Source organism: Carcharodon carcharias, chromosome 12 (genome assembly GCF_017639515.1).
Source record: "Carcharodon carcharias isolate sCarCar2 chromosome 12, sCarCar2.pri, whole genome shotgun sequence".
NCBI lineage: Eukaryota > Metazoa > Chordata > Chondrichthyes > Lamniformes > Lamnidae > Carcharodon > Carcharodon carcharias.
Genome location: NC_054478.1, coordinates 78,077,073 through 78,094,750, shown reverse-complemented (window position 1 = coordinate 78,094,750; position 17,678 = coordinate 78,077,073). Strand labels below are relative to the sequence as shown.

General features: G+C 39.6%; 1 protein-coding gene across 6 annotated transcripts in view; it reads left to right on the top strand.

Moving 5' to 3' along the window:
- Positions 1-17,678, top strand: part of ubr3 (ubiquitin protein ligase E3 component n-recognin 3) — a 345,071-nt gene that overhangs the window by 48,548 nt on the left and 278,845 nt on the right. For all 6 annotated transcript variants that reach the window (XM_041201112.1, XM_041201111.1, XM_041201114.1 and 3 more), the window contains 2 exons: positions 14,716-14,846; positions 17,240-17,468. In XM_041201112.1, the coding sequence (XP_041057046.1) occupies positions 14,716-14,846; positions 17,240-17,468 (360 nt within the window). The remainder of the gene's footprint in view (positions 1-14,715; positions 14,847-17,239; positions 17,469-17,678) is intronic.

Below are 17,678 nucleotides of genomic sequence, written 5' to 3'. Positions count from 1 at the left end.
TGCAGTCCTTGTTGATGGACTTGGCATTGAAATTATTGCAGTGATGTGAACTTGATCTATTTGACACCAGTTCTGCATTAAAAATGGATGAAAAAGATGGGGTTGCAGCATTCAGGTGTGACTGAGTTTTTAATAGTGTGGTAACCATTACTGCTGAACAATCTCTCTGACCATGAAAAAATAATTTTACAATTGTGTTAGCTCACTTCCTCAAAATTAGTGTTTATGTTCGTTGGATGTGAACATTGTTGGCGAGGCAAGCATTTATTGCCCATCCTAATTGCCCTTGGGTGATGGTGAACTGCCTTTTTGAGCTGCTGTAGTCCATTTGGTGTAAGTACCAGTGCTGTTAAGTAGAGAGTTCCAGGATTTTGACCCAGCAAGAATTAAGGAGCAGTGATTATATTCCCAAGACAGGATGGTATACGCCTTGGAGGGGAGCTTGCAGGTGATGGTGTTCCCATATGCCTGCTGCCCTTGCTTTTCCAGATGATAGAGGTTGTGGGTTTGGAAGGTGCCGCCAAAGAAGCCTTGCGAGTTGCTGCAGTGCACCTTTTTAGAGGGTCACATATGGTGTGGCAGTGATGGAGGGAGTGAGCATTTTTTGGGGTGCCAGTCAAGTGGGCCGCTTTCTCTTGGGTGCTCTCAAACGCTTTGTGTTGTTGGAGCTGCATAAATCCAGGCAAGTAGAGAGCATTCCATTACACGCCCAACCGTGCCTTTGTAGATGGTGGATCAGCTTTGGGGAGTCAGAGTTTGAGTTGCCCTTTCAGAATTTCCAGCCTCTGACCTCTTGTAGCCATTGTATTTAGATGGCTGGTCCAGTTAGGTTTCTGATCAATGTTGATCTTCAGGTTGTTGATGGTGGGGCTTCACCGATGTTTATACCGTTGAATGTCAAGGAGAGATGTTTAGACTCTCTCTGGTTGGAAATGATCATTGTCTGGTACTTGTGAAGCACAACTGTTATTTTCCATTTAGCAGTCGAAGACTTGAATGTTTGTCCAGGTTTTGCTGTGGACATGCACTGCTTCATTATGGTACTGAATACTGCAATCATCAATGAGCATCCCCACTTCTGACTTAATGGTGGATGCAAGTTCACAGAAGTAAAACACTGCCTAAGGAACTCCTGCAGCAATATCCTGGGACTGAGATGATTGGCCTCCAACAATTACATCTTCCTTTGTGCTAGGTATGGCTCCAATCAGTGGAAAGTCCCCCGGTTTCCCGTTGAGTTCCATTTGCTAGGGCTTGTTGATGCCCTACTTGGTCAAATCTTTGATTGCTTTGATTTGCTTTGATATCAAGGGCAGCTACTCCCCCCTCACCTCTGGAATATGTTGCTTTGTTCATGGTTGGACTAAAGCTTTAATGAGGTCTGGATCAGAGTGGCATTGACGGAACCCAAACTGAGCATTGGTGAGCAGGTTATTCCTGGGTAAGTACTGCTTGATAGCAATGTTGACACCTGTCACTTTTATGATTGAGAGTAGACTGATAGGGCAGTAATTGGCCACATTGGAGAGACCTGGGCAAGTTCCCTCTTTGTTGGGTACTCTGTTTTGTAGCAGCTTGGAACAGCTTGGCTGAACATTTCAACATACAAATTAGGAGCAGGAGTCAGCGACTCAGCCCCTCGAGCCTGCTCTATCATTCAATAAGATCATGGCTAATCTGATTGTAACCTCAACCCCACATCCCTGCCCACGACTGATAACCATTCACCTCCCCCATTGTTTTTCAAGAATCTATCTGGCTCTGCCTTAAATATATTCGAAGGACCTGCTTCCACTGGCTTTTGAGGAAGAGAGTTCCAAAGAGTCACGACCCTTTGTAGAAAAAAATTCTCCTCATCTCTGTCCTAAATAAGCGACCCCTTATTTTTAAACAGTGACCCCTAGTTCTAGATTTTCCCACAAGAGGAAATATCTTTTTCACATCCACCTTGTCAAGACTCCTCAGCATCTTATGTTTCAATAAAGTCACCTCTTACTCTTCTAAATTCCAGTGGGTGCAAGCTAACCTGTCCAACCTTTTCCCATAAGACAATCTGCCCATTCCTGGTATTAGTCTAGTAAACCTTTTCTGAATGGCTTCCAAAGCATTTACATCTTCTTTAAATAAGGTGACCCCTATTATACACGATACTCTAGGTGTGGTCTCACCAGTGCCCTGTACAACTGAAGTATAACTTCCAATTTTGTAATCAATTCCTCTCACAATAAATGATATTCTATGAGCTTTCCTAATTACTTGCTGTACCTGCATACTAGCCTTTTGCGATTCATGCACTAGGACACCCAGATCCCTTTGCACCTCAAAGCTCCGCAATCTCTCACCATTTAGATAATATTTTTAGTTTTCCTGCCGAAATAAACAATTTCACATTTGCTCACATTATACTCCATTTGCCAGATCTGTGCCTGATCACTTAATCTATCTATAGCCCCTTGTAGCCTCCTTATGCCCTCTTCACAATTTACTTTCCTGCCTATCTTTGTGTTGTCAGCAAATTTAGCAACAACTCCCTCGGTCCCTTCACCTAAGTTATTTATATAAATTGTAAAAAGTTGAGGACCCAGCACTGATCCCTGTGGCACACCACTCATTACATCTTGCCAACCCAGAAAAAGACCCATTTATGTCAATTCTCTGCTTCCTGTTAGCTAGCCAATTTTCTATCCATGCCAATATGCTACCCCCTACAAAGCTGTGACTAGTTTCTGAGTGCCAGTCTTCAGTACTGTACATAGCCTTTGTTGTATCCTTTGCGATAAGCCATTTCTTGGTATCACATGGACTGAATTGAATTGGCTTAAGACTAGCTTCTCTGGTGGGTATCTGTGGGGCAGACTGAGATGGATCATCCACTCAGTACTCTTGGCTGAAGATTATTGCAAGCTTCTCTGTCATTGAGATCTGTGATGGTGATGGAGGCTCCACCTCCCATTGGTTTTTTTAATTGTCCACCATTTATGACTAGGTTTATTGGGCTTTGATCAGATCCATTGGTTCTGGGATCAATTAACTCTGTCTATAGCATGCATTTTATAGCTGTGTTATGACTTTGCAAGTTTGCACAACATTTATTTTGGTGTGCCTGGTGCTGCTCCTGGCAGGCCCTTCTACCCTGTTGATTGAATTTGGCTTGATGGTAATGGTAGATTGGGGGATATGGCAGGCCATAAGGTTGCAGATCATGGTGTATATAACTCTGCCTTTGCTGATGTATTAAAATTCACAACTTCAGTGAGTTGAGACGAATAGAGAGCGAGGCTCAGGGCCTTCACGTCACTTCAGGGGGAGATGGTGACATAGTGATAATGTCTTTGGGATAGTAATCGAAAGACCCAGGCAAATGCTCTGGGGGCATGGGTTTAAATCCCACCATGGCAGCTAGTGGAATTTGAACTCCTACAAATAAATCTGGAATTGAAAGTTAGTCTCAGTAATGGTGACCGTGAAACTTTGTCGTAAAAACCCATCTAGTTGACTAATGACCTTTAGGGAAGGAAATCTGCCATCCTTACCTGGTCTGGCCTACATGTGACTCTAGACCCACAGCAATGTAGTTGACTCTTAATTGCTCCCTAAAATGGCCTTACAAGTCCTTCCATTTAAGGACAGTTATGGATGGGCAACAAATGCTGGCCTTGCCAGCAATGCTCACATCCCAGGAAAGAACAAAGAAAAAAAAACTTCAGGGAGTGAGAGGAACTGGACATGTCCAGGAGTACCTAAAATCTGCAGATAATAAATAGAGAGCGAGGCCCTGGGTCTTCACTTCAGTTCGCTAAATTTGGCAGCCTTCAGGATTCGTTGCATGCTCACTGAGTATGGAAAAAACACAGGAAAGCCATAAATTGGTTGGTTGGTATGTAACTGCTGTTAGGGTGGGTCTGTAAATAGCTGGAAATTTGAAAAAACTTAAATTAAATAACCTTTAAGTAGCTACCTTATAATTAAGAGATGCAAGCAGAAGGTATGTAAGAAGGTAGTGAGGCTTCAGCTTTTTTAAGCAATAACTCTTTCGAGTACAAACCCGTTTCCATCTGTTTCAGATGAAGTTACATTGTTTCATGGTTTGCCATTGTGAGATTTGAACTCTTGATCTTGGGGTTACAAACCCAGTACCATAACCACTTGGCTATTTAGGCCAAGCCCCAGGTGATGTGCTGTAGTTGCAGAATGTGGGAGCTTGTGGACACCAGTGTGATCCATGGAACTCAAGCCTGCAGTAAATGCTTACGGCTCGAGGAACTTTGGCTCTGATTCGGTGAGCTGGAGGCTGAGCTACAACTACTGTGATGCATCAGGAAATGGGAGCGCTACCTGGGCACTTTATTCCAGGAAGCAGTCACACCCCTTAAGATAGGATCGTCTGATTTTGTTGCTGGTCAAGGTCAGGAGGGCGAGTGCAAATGAGGATTGAGAATGCAGAAGTGGAGGAGCCGTAGCCCTTGCAATTATCTAACAGGTTTGAAGTTCTTTCAGTTTGTATGGATAAATGCAGGGTGATTGACTGACCATGACACCATGGTACAGGAAGCCATTCAAGCTGGGGGAGTAGATAGGAATGTAATGGTAATAGGGGACACTATAATGAAGGGGTTAATGCAGCTCTCTGTGGCTGAGAGTGAGTGTCCAGAAGGTTGTGTTGCCTACCCAGTGCCAAGGTTTGGGACATATTGAGGCTGGAGAGGAATTTGCATTGGAAAGGGGAGGATCTAGTTGTCGTGGTCAACCCAAGTACTGACAACAATGGTAGGATAAGGAAGGAAGTTTTGCTTAGGGAATATGAGCAGCTGGGGGTTTAATTAAAAAAAGCAGAAGCTCAAAGGTAATTATGTCTGAATTATTACCTGAGCCACGAGCAAATTGGCATAACCTAAATAAGATTAGGGAGTTGAATGCTTGGCTCAAAAATTGGAAGTAAAAACTGAAAATGCTAGAAAAACTCAGCAGGTCTGGTAGCATCTTTGGGGAGCGAAACAGTTAACATTTTGAGTCTATGTGACTCTTCACTCGCAATGTTACCTCTGTTTCACTCTCCACAGATGCTGCCAAACCTGAGTTTTTTGAGCGTTTTCTGTTTTCATTTCAGATTCCCAGCATCTGCAGAATTTTGCTTTTATTTTGGCGTGGGAAGAATGGGTTTGATTCATGGGGCATTGACACCATTACTGGAGAAAGTGAGAGCTGCACTTTTGGGATGGTGGTCTTTTGAACTATGCTGGGGCCAGTGTTCTGGTAAGTCATATAACTAGGGCAGTAGAAAGGACTTTAAAATAAAGAAGGGAGGAAAGGGATCGCGTGAGGGAAGATGTGGTAAATTAAAAGGAGAGGACAAGGCAAGAGAGCAAAGTAGCAATCAAGGTGATGATAATCACTGTGGCAGGGAGGAACAGGGAGTACAAACTGAACAGTACGCCAGCAGATAAGACCAGAGTTTGCAAAAACAGTAAAAAGACAGAACTAAAGGTTCTGCAGCTGAATGTGCACAGCATTCGTAACAAAACGGATGAACTGTCGACACAAATAGAAATAAACATATATAACCTGATAGCCATGAACGAGGCATGGCTGCAATGTGACAAAGGCTGCAACCTGAATATTCAAGGGTTGTTGACATTTCAGAAGGGCAGGAAGTAGGAAATGGTGGTGGATACTTCTGTTAATTGAGAATGACATTGGTACATTAGTGAGAGATAATCTTAGTTCTAAAGATCGAGGTGTAGAATCAGTTTGGGTAGAGAAAAAAAATAGCAAATGTAAGAAGTCACTTGTGTGGGTGGTTTATTGGCTCCCTAACAGTAGTTACACTGTAGGACACCCGAGACAGGAATAAATAATGGGGGCTTGTAATAAACGTATTATAATAAAAATGGGTGATTTTAATCTGTGTATGGATTGGATGAATCAGATTGGCAAAAGTAGCCTGGAAGATGAGTTCCTAGTGTTTTTGGGGAAATTTTCTGGAGTAGCACTTTCTAGTGCCAACCAGAGAGCACGCTATTCTAGACTAGTAAAATACAAAGAGATAGGATTAATTAATGACCTCATCGTAAAGGAGCCTCTAGGTAGCAGTGATCATAACATGAATTTCACTTTCAGTTCGAAGGTGAGAAGTGTGGGTCTAAGACTATTGTCTTAAACTTGAGTGAACTGGGAAACTAGATTAAAGGGTAGGATGATAGAGATGCAGTGGCAGATAGTTATAAGGAGATATTTCATAACACTTAACAAAGATGCATTCCAATGAGAGAGACTGAGAAAGACAGACCATTCATGGTTAAAGAAAGAAGTTAAGAATAGTATAAAATTGAAAGGAAAAGCATTGGTGGTGGGTCAGAAGATTGGACAGAATTTAAAACCAACAAAGAATTATGAAAAAATTCATAAGGTGGGAGAAGTTAGATATGAGAAAGCTAGCTAGAAATATAAAACAGATAAGAATTTCTACATGTGTTTAAAAAGGAAACAAGTAACTAAAGTGAATGTTTTTGGTCGTCTAGAGAGAGATTGAGTCTGGGGAATTAATAATGGGAAATAAGGAAATGGCATAAGCTTTGAACGGGCTTTTTGTCTCTGTCTTCACTGTAGAAGACAGCAATAACATTCCATAAATACTTGTAAATCAAGACATACAAGTGAGGGAGGAATTTAAAACAATTACAATCAACAGATAAAAGGTACTGAGAAAACAAATAGAACTAAAGGCTGACGAGTCCCCCGGACCGGATGCATCCTGGTGTCGTTTTTTAAAAAAAAAAGTGGTTGCTGAGATAGTAGGTACATTGGTTGTAATTTTCCAAAATTCCCTAGATTCTGGAAAGGTCCCTTCAGATTGGAAAATAGCAAATGTAACGCCTCTATTCAAGAAAGGAGGGAGGCAGAAAGCAGGAAACTACAGTGCAGTTGGTCTATCATCTCACATTGGGAAAATGCTAGAATCTTTCATTAAGGAGGTTATAGCAGGGACTTAAGTCTTAATGTGATCAGGCAGAGTCAACATGGTTTTGTGAAAGGGAACGTTTAACTAATTTATTAGAGTTCTTTGAGGAAATAACAAGTAACATGGATAAAGGGGAACCCATAAATGTGATGTACCTGGATATCCAAAAGCCAATTGATAAGGTGCCACTCAAAAGGTTACTACACAAAATAAGAGCTGATGGTGTAAGGGGGCAACATATTAGCATGGATAGAGGATTGGTTAGCTAACAGGAAGAGTAGGGATAAATGGGTCTCTTTCAGGTTGGCAAGCTGTGGAGTGTCACAGGGATAAGTGTGGGGGCCTCAACTATTTACAATCTATAGCAATGGCTTTGATAAAGGGACCGAATATGTGGTTGCTAAATTTGCTGTTGACCCAAAGATAGGAAAGTAAGTTGTCAAGAGGGTGTAAAGAGTCTACAGAAGAATTTATAATAGGTTAAGTGAGTGCGCAAAAATTTGGCAGATGGAGTATGTGGGAACATGTGAACTTGTCCACTTTGGCAGGTAGAATAGAAATGGAGTATATTTTTTAAATGGAGCGAGACTACGATAGATCTCGATGTTCTTGTACAACAACAAGTTATAATGCATGTAGATTATTAAGTGATTAGGAAGGTATATGAAATGTTGGTATTTATTACAGGGAGAATCGAGTATAGAAGTAAAGAAGTGTGGCCGCAGCTGTACAGGGCTTTGGTAAGACCACATTTGGAGTAGTGTGTGTAGTTTTGGCCTCCTTACTTAAGGGTATAAATTTCATTAGAAGCAGTTCAGAGAAAATTCACTTGACTGATCCCTGAGATGAGGGGGTTATCTTCTGAGGAGAGGTTGGTTCGGCCTGTATCCATTGGAATTTAGAAGAACGAAAGGTATTCTTATTGAAACATCTAAGATCCTGAGCAGATATTTCCCCTTTTGGGAGAGACTTGGACGAGGGGACACAGTTTAAAAATAAGGGGTCTCCCATTTAATATAGAGATAAGGATTTTTTCCTCTGAGGGTTGTTAGTCAGCGGAATCCTCTTCCCCAGAGAGCCGTGGCGGCATGGTGATTGAATATTTTTAAGTTAGTTAGATTCTTGATTGACAAGGGAATCAAAGGTTATCGGGGGGTAGGCAGGATCTAGAGTTGAGGCCGCAATCTAATCGGCCATGATCTTATCAAATGGCAGAGCAGTATTGAGGGGCTGCCTCATGAATGCCCAGTTTTGAGTTGCTAAATTTGATCTGAATATGTTCCATTACTCATGATGGTAGTGTCACACAGCATGATGGTGGGTGTCATGAGTGTGAAGACAGGTCTTGGTTCCACAAGAGTTGTTGTGGTCAGTTCTGCCAACACTGTCAAGGATTGATGCATCTGCAACAGGTTGATTGGTTAGGCTGAAGTAGGTTTTTCCCTCGTATTGGTTCTCTCGCCTCCTGCCGTGGGCCCAGTCTGGTAGCGATGTCCTTTTAGAGCTTGGTCAGTAGATGCACCCCGGAACTACACTTGGTGATGGACATCCAGAATACATTCTGTGCCCTTGCTGCCCTCCGTGCTTCTTACAAGTGGTGTTCAACATGAGCTCTGATTCAACAGCTGAAAGAGGGCGATAGGTGATAATCGACCTTTTAATATCTGTCTCTTTCATGTGTCTCTTTAATCAATTCCGTATTGCCCAATATTTATTTTGCTTTCTGTATACGTATCATTTAAATCTCCTCCATATTTCTGGCATTATACTTGCTCCTTTGGATTTCATGTGTCTGTGAGGATTCTTTGTTCTGGTTGAAGAACCTTGTTGTTTCTTGTCCTGCTCACAGGCTCCACAGATCGTGTTTAGAGGTGGTTGAAAAGATGCCAGAGGAAATCTATGCTGTGAACTCTGTGGCTAGTTGGCAGCAAAGTGAAGGGCAAGTGTTGCTCTTTTGCCAGCACCATAATCTGGTTCATGATCGGCTCCCCATAGGAAAATAATATCAATTCAGAAAGCATGTTTTATTCAGGTGCAAGAACTGACATTAACGTACAATAATATTAATGTAAAAATACGAAAAAAAAAAATTAGAAATCTTGATTCCTTTGTAAACATCAGTTTGAAACCCCAAGCTGTAGACTTGGTGAAACATGTAAATTAGGGACCCCTAAGGGACTTTAGAATAATAGCATTAAATAACACCAGAAGAAGGACAATCTGTCCCTTGAGTTTGTTCTGGATTAGTTGTCCTTCATTTGCAGGCGCCCTGAATTTCAAAATGGCCATTGTCTGTACAGTAAACCAGATGAGCCAAACATTTCAGGATTTACTGCATCTTTTGCAGTATTCCTTTTTCTTGCCCTCATTTGGGATTGTGCTTATTGTTGAGACTTTCCAACTGGACGTGATTTCTGTTAATATTCTGTCATTGGGCTTCCTGATCCATTGCCACCTTATAGCCCTTTTCCACTGAGGGAAATTCTTGGACCTGCTACTGCGGCAGCCTGCTGTAAGCTTTTGATAGAATGTAGCGCCTTACAGTTCCTGGCCAAATTGTGGCGGTTATGTGGGGATGGGGGTGGAGGTGGATGGCAGCGACATGGAAGTAATAGCCTGGATTTGCAGTTGTAATACTGTTAGCATTCATTGTCATTATTCTTTGAAATTTACATCACCTTATGACATTAGGATATACTTGTTCTAAACAAGAAATCTAGAAGTTCCTGTCATTGATTTTCCACATCTCCACAGGGTGAGCTGTTGTGGAAAACAATTGGAGATCGCTAATTTGTTGTGAACTTCTACTTGTTACTGGTCTCATTGTAAAAGCTTTGAAAAAGTTAAGTTACACCTTGTTGAATGAGGTCTGTTAAAAGTGCACTAGGTCATAATTACCGCTGAACAACTTCTCTAGCCTGGTAAAACTAATCTTTTATTTGTGTAATGTCAAATTTCTCCATTTCATGCTTAAAAATTCAATATAATCTATTTTTTTAAGTTTGTTTTTTCTGCTTCTACCTTAATCCCATGTTTATGTCCCAACCTTCATTTTGCTTTCCTTAAAAGTATTACAAGAAAATGCTAAAGCCTTTTTACTTCCTGGTTTGCTGCCTTTGAGAATGTTCACTCTGTTTGGTCACTTAGCCTGCTTGATGACATCACTTTTGCTGATGGCAGGGAGCCCTTAGATCTTGTTCCAGAATCAACTTAATTGAGAAAGGTATCATAGAGATTGCCGGATCTTTGTGGGCATCCTTCTTTGAAATCAGCAATGAGACCTGTCACTTTTCCACTCACTGCAGTATTTGGGCCAGTGTCCTGGAGGATAAAAGAAACTATCCTATCCACCTCTGCCCCCATTCCTAGCTCTCCATTTCTGCCCACTCCTGACAATTTTAGAGCTGACCCAACCACCCCCGCAACCACCGATTCCTGACTCATTTTCCAGCCTGCTTGGGAATTCCTGACTTTCAATGTATTGGTGCTCTTCACACAGTATTCATAGCAACAGAGAGACTTCTTCTGTCTCTGATAGTGTTGTGAAAATATTCAATCCCAGAAATAGTGGTGTCTCTGCTGCTAGGGGTCCTAGGGAAAGAAAATAACAAAAGCTGATTTTTTGTTCTTTTATCATCTGCTGCTACTTTGTCTGCCTTAAGTTGTAAGTGGACATGGTGCATTAAAGGCTGTTTGCAGCTCATAATTTACAAGTGTCCATGGTTTCAAGGGGCAGTTAGTTTCTATGATGCAAGTTATTTGGATCTGTTAGTAAGTATCCATTTTTTTCCCAGCTGTTTATTTGCACAGTTTAAGAGTTACAAATACAGAAGAATTCTGCCTTGCTGAAGCTGCCTGTACTAGGGTCCATTCAGTATTGCTAGAAATGAAGGCACAATAGAAGAATACTGTCCACCTGCCTAAGTTCAGATACTCTTGAGTTTTTTTCCCAGTTAGTTTATCCACGTAAGGTTGTGGTACTTAGACCTAGTGGGATGGGATTTCACTGTACAGAGAAAAGTACTAAAAGTGGATCACTTTACTCACTTTCTTCCATCAACAATTAATTATGTTGTATTGTTGAATCCACAGCACCTTCCCATGCAACCGCAGAAGGTGCAACACCTGCCCCTTTACTTCCCCCCTCCTCACCGTCCAAGGGCCCAAACACTCCTTTCAAGTGAAGCAGCACTTCCCTCAATTTAGCCTACTGCATTCGCTGCTCCCAATGCGGTCTCCTTTACATTGGAGAGACCAAATGCAGACTGGGTGACCGCTTTGCAGAGCACCTTTGGTCTGTCCGCAAGCATGACCCAGACCTCCCTATCGCTTGCCATTTCAACACACCACCCTGCTCTCATGCCTACATGTCTGTCCTTGGCCTGCTGTAATGTTCCAGTGAAGCTCAACGCAAACTGGAGGAACAGCAGCACATCTTCTGACTAGGCACTTTACAGCCTGCTGGACTTAATTGAGTTCAACAACTTAGGATCATGAACTCTCTCCTCCACCCCTACCCCCTTTCTGATCCCCCTTTTTCTAATTATTTACATTTTTAAAACATATTTTTCTTTTCCCACCTATTTCTATTATTTTTAAATGTATTCCCATCCATTGTTTCATTTCCATCTTTTAGCCTATTTCGATCCCCCCCCCCCCCCCCCCCCCCCCCCCCCCACCCCACCCCCACTAGGTCTATCTGTCACTTGCTCGTCCTGCTTTTTACCCTTAATGTCACCTATTAGCACATTCCTTAGATAATATCACCACCTTCAACACCTTTTTGTCCTTTTGTTTATGACATATTTGGCAATCTCCACCTATCACTGGCCCTCTATCCAGCTCTACCTGTCCCACCCCACTCAACCAGCTTATATTTCACCTCATTTCTATTTTTCCTCAGTTCTGATGAAGAGTTATATGACTCAAAACATTAACTGTATCCCTTTCTGCAGATGCTATCAGACCTGCTGAGTTTTTCCAGCTATTTTCATTTCTGTCTGGAACACATGTCGGCTTACAGAAATTGATGTGAAGCCTCTCTTTTGTCAGTAGATCAGAGTGGTGTATGTGGCCCCTTGTTTTTTTAAATGTCATTTTCTTTGTGGAAGCACTTGTGGAACTTCTTGTCTCCCCTGGTGATGCAGCTAAGACCAAGAATTCAACCTATGGCAATTGTGGCTTCAAACATGTTGGTGAATAGGTGCGTTTCTGTTTTCATATAATTTTATTTAAAATGGATGCTGCTGTTTTCAAGCCACAAAACGTCAGACGTGTTCAGTCTTTGGGAAGCACATAGCTGATGTGGTTGTTAACTTTGATTGGGTAGCAAATTGAGTAGTGTTATAATATTTAGTTTAATGGATAGAGATGTCTTATTTTTGTGGTTTCTTGCCTGCACATCCAGCATAAATATTTCAAATCATTTTGGAGCTTGCTTTTAAAACAATAGCATGTTAGTATTGTAATCTTTGTCTTTCACACCCTTTTCTACTCTTTCTCCCCCAACAGTCCCCAATGAACAACAAAGTGAAGAGAAAAACTTAGTTTGTTATGAGGTGTGAGATGTGAAAGGGTAAATTTAAAAGAAAATGATAACTGCACGTTGTGTTGGAAACCTATTATATATTGTGAATAGATGTGTATAGTAAAGCTGCTTTTGTGGAAGTATGTAGCATCATGGAATTTTGTAGTAGACGAGGTCATTCAGCTCATCACACTTATGTCTGCATTTTGAAAGAGAGATCCAATTTCTCTATCTTAACTTTTTTCAAAAAGCAACCAATTTTCCTTTTACAGGCTTTTATGGATATTGTTTCTGGTCAAACATTTCGTATCCTATCCATCCTTTTCCTCTTTTAAAAACTTCCAACTTTCTACTTCATTTTTTTTTTCAGTTTCATTACTTATCCTCCTGTTATTTTTTTAAAGATTTGTTTATCTGACCTCATCCGTTCTTTTTGAAATTTACTATTTAATGAATATGCTCCTTCCTTGTTATTTCTCCTCAAATTTCTCACTCTGCAATTCATCTGCCCAATCTTTTATCTCTTCATATCGTCTTGACATTGCATTTTCACTCTTCACATTAATCATGCTCTCCAGTTTTGTGTTGCCTGCAAACTTTGATATACTTCTCATATTCAAATTGCTATAAGAACAATGGTAGCGTTACTGTTTCTGAATGATAACTTGAAATATTAATCCTACTTCCTCTCTTCACAGATGCTGACTGACCTGTTGAGCATCTCCAGTATTTTCTACCCTTTCTTTAGTTATTCTTCATTTTGTATGTTTTTATTAAAAAACATTAATATTTCCTTTTGTTATTTGGCAGTCTACTGTTCTACTTATTTGCCTTTCTAATTTTCCTTTATCTCTATTTTCTGTATTTGGTTGGTTGGTTTTCTTTTGCAATATCAGCACTAGATTTTTCATACGTTCCTCTATTTTAGTTTTGTTTTACTTTTTGTTTATCATCAAAAATACCACCTCTAGCTGTATTACTATTACTACCGTGCTGTTAGGGAGGGAGTTCTAGGAATTTAACTCAGCGACAGTGGGAATGTGTAGTCTTATTTCTCAAATCAGCTCCCATTTGAATGTTTCCCATTGTGCATTTTCTTATTCACAAAATTTTCTTTGCTATTTATCTGGATTAGTTACCTCTGAAATTTCCCATCAAGTATTTTTATCTCTGACTATTTTCATTCATTTTTAATTTTTATATTGAGTTAAATTATGGCTGGTGTTTACTGGACATTCTCCTACTCCTGCTTATTTGCCCTAATCATTTCCTAGAACTAATTTCAGAATTACTTCCTTTTTCTGTTGTAATAAAATGTGTTGCTGAGTAGAAAGCCTGGACATGTTGTGGAACTCTTTACTTTTCCATTTATCTTTGGATATTTGAAGTTATAATGATTATTACCAGGAAACTAAGGACACCAGTTCAGAATGCAAAGCTGGGAATGGTAGTCTTGTGTGTACATTATAGAACAGGGGCATGCCCATCCAAGAGGACAAACCACTGGAGCTCAATGTGACAATAGATGGAAGTCATCAGTTCACATTTAGCTTAAAGTAACTGAGTTTAAAAGGGAAGAATATTGAGGTGTAAAGCAGTTTCCAGTCTGTGAGAAGGAGCTGTTGTCTGTGACTGTGGTATTGCAACCTGATTCAGATGAATTTTTTCAAGAAAATGATCAAGGAGAAATCTTGAACTCGCAAGTTTTACTCTACGTTAAAACACATCCATCATCATTATTGGAAAAACAAAAGTAATAGTCAAAAGTCTATATGATATTTGAGTGTTTCATTGTACAAAATTTTGTTACATTAACTGTCTTTAATTTTGACTTTCACAACCTATGAGAAATGTCACACACTATGGATTTCCACTTGTAAATCTTGTCCGACATGCTTGTAGTGCGAGAACTTTTATTTGATCAATGAGGCATGTCATACTTATAACAAGTAGCTAATTCTTTTAATCTTGTCTTCACTCAGATGTTTCTAACTGAGTAACTCTGCATTCTAATTGCCACTGAGTAACTTGAATCAGCTTGGAGGTGATCAGAATGCTCCTGTGATTACTTGATGGATGCAGATGAGAACTTATCTGTGCTCACAACAGACTCTTCCTTAAATACCAGTAATCTTCAAACCAATTCAAACCTGAATTTGACATAGATTAAAGTCAGCAGCCTTCACCCGACAAGATATGCAAACCCTCTCTTTTTTGTATTGCATTTCAGATTCATCCATCATGGATATTTTGAAACATAAATGCTTTCTAGAAGAGATATTGTTTTGGACTGTCAAATATGAGTTTCCACAAAAAATGGTAACCTTTCTACTAAACATGCTGCCTGATCAGAACTATAAGGTATGTATATTGGATCTTTATATGCATACGGTTCAAATATTATTAACTTAAACCAAATAGTCAGTTATTTTAATGCTTTTCTATTTTAGATAAGGACATTTAAGTCATGTTGTTTTAAAATAATCTTTGGTAACAACTCGAAGTAAACTAGATTCAATGTTATCTCCCAATTTAATATAGAAGATTTTTAGTGAATCTGTTCAAAATCCACTTGCACATCTGAGATGAGTAACTGCATTGTTGGTTCCAGCAAGGCAATGTCCTGTTTATATTGTCTACCTTGAACTGTGTGTTTTGTCAAGGAGTGCACTGGGGGTTGCACCCTTCAGAGCTCCCATCCCGACAATTAAAATTCAATTGACAGCACAGTCCAAATTGTCTGCACACCTTTATTTAAATAAAAGCCATAACAAACCTCAAAAGCTTTATTGGATTTGATGTTCCACTGGAGTTGTATTCACTGCTGTATCAAAACAAAGTGTTGAAAGACTGCCTCCTGCATCTGTCTCTTGAAATTAGGTTAACACAGGATAGGTAATGCACTTGTGTTGTGAAAACACCTGGATGTGATACTAAAGTTGCTTGTGTACTAAAATGCAGTTATGCTGTAATAGCTGACCTCATGATGGTACCAAGTTCATAATGATATCAAGGAAAAGAGCGTAATATCTATAGTAACACAAGTTTAGTTACTCTGTCTTTAACAATTATTGAATTAAAATTTATTTATATGGGCTAATCATCTTTTTAAGTTGCCTTGTACTTGGCATATTAACCAGCTGAACAATTCACATATTAATGAAATGGCAATAAATAGTGGAAGACATGTACCTTACATTTCTGAACTGAGAAACTTCTATTTAGAAAACCAACATTTCAGCATATTTCTGTGGATGAGATTTTCAGTAGCTATTCACACTGCTAGCTTGTTACTTTTTGTAACATAGATGAGTGAGACTCAATTCTGCTCATTTTACATCTTTGTTTGCAATTTTGCTCTTTTAGTTTTTATAGTATAAAAAGAATAGATGCTTATCCCTTTTCTGCAGCCTCCTTACCATATTTTGTTTTTGGGAGTTGGAGCAGAATGTTGCAAGTGCATTTTGCAATCATATTCTGGTGGCGATCCAAGTTCAGATGTCAGTTATTTTAAAATGGCATGACCTCACATTTTGTGCTTATGCTTCCACTCAGATTAAGATTGCATTGAAAAAAATCTTTGTACATGTAGTCCAGATTCCTAATTTATATTCTTAAATACAAATGATTTCTGCAAATAAAAATCCTAGATTACGGTGGGGGAAAAGGCAGCACTGAATTGCATCATCATTGTTTTCTGGTCTTGCCAAGTGCTCAGACTAAAGAAAGGAATAAGAATTTATTCATGTAAATTGTAATCTTAAAGCAAGAAGTTGTGTGAATTTTTTTTTTTGCAATGAATATGGAAAAGTTGAATTCACAGTGGTGGAACCCTTGCTGCCTCTGTTCAGCTTGTATTGTCATCTAAGCATGTAACTAAGCAAATTATTTGCAATGGAAAGTTTTTCAATTTTTATTTTCATAAACAACCATGTCCTTAACTAAGAAGATAAGTAATCTGACCTGATGAGTCCTCTGCTTGTGCAGTTTTTGTACTAGTTGCAGAAAGGTCCTTGAGCATGGATTTTCTTGAGAGTTTTTAATATGATCCAGCTCAGATTTAAAATTCTGTGTTGCGAACAATGGATATGCACATGTGCCCTACCTGTGATGTAGTTGATCTTAATTTCCACCATTTATGAGTTTCTTACTGTGTTCCTCTTATCCTTTGAAGATGAAGCAACATACTTCCAAGGGTAGAGAGTGTTTCAGGTAGTTAACACAAATTGTTGTCCCTGTAAGTGTTGGTGAAATGTTGGATCAGTTGATTATGCATTTGCTTTCCCTGGAAAGGTGCTGGAAAGTATACCAAGCAGGAATTCTGGATACTTTTAACTGCCCTCTAGTTGGAGGTTACAATAAATACTTTGGTGCCTTTAGCCACTCGTTAAATAAGACAGATTTAGCAGATTCCAGTCTTTGTTTTAGCAAAGTTAGTTAAAACAAAACCAAAAAGGATGGCAGGAAAAGATGAACTCGTTCATCAAGTCTGTCTTGCCCTGTGATGGCTAGAATATCATGGCTAGACACTTCCTACACCTCTGCTGCATCTTGTAATCTCCTTGGAGAGGCAAAAAATGGGACATGAAGGGAAAAATACTCTAGGGAAAATTCCTCTCCTGACCCTGTCAGGTGATCAAAATGAGTTTAGATCATCACAGGACTGCATGTTATCTCTTAATCTGCTTACCTTCTGTGATACAATCTCTGCCGCAATAAAATGTTGCAGTATTAATTTTTACTTTTTTTTGCAGATAGCTTTTACTAAAACATTCGTTCAACATTATGCCTTCATTATGAAAACTCTGATTAAGAGCCATGAATCAGACACTATGTCCAATAGAATTGTTCATATTAGTGTTCAGTTATTTAGCAATGAAGAGTTGGCACGGCAGGTGACGGAAGAGTGTCAGCTGCTGGAAATAATGGTCACTGTGTTACTTTATATGATGGAAAGTTGCCTTATCAAGAGTGAGTTGCAAGGTGAGCTGCAATTCAATTTTATGACACAATTCTTTTGAAGGCTGCTTTTCTCGAGCTACCTTTATGCCTTGTATTAGCAAATAAACCTAGTTTTGAACAGGCTTCCTACTCTTCGTTTACCTTTAATTGGGGTACAATGTAATTTTCAAATAAAATCTAGCAAATGCTAGGACATCACTTTCCAGATTTTCAAAATTGTCTTGGTTTGTA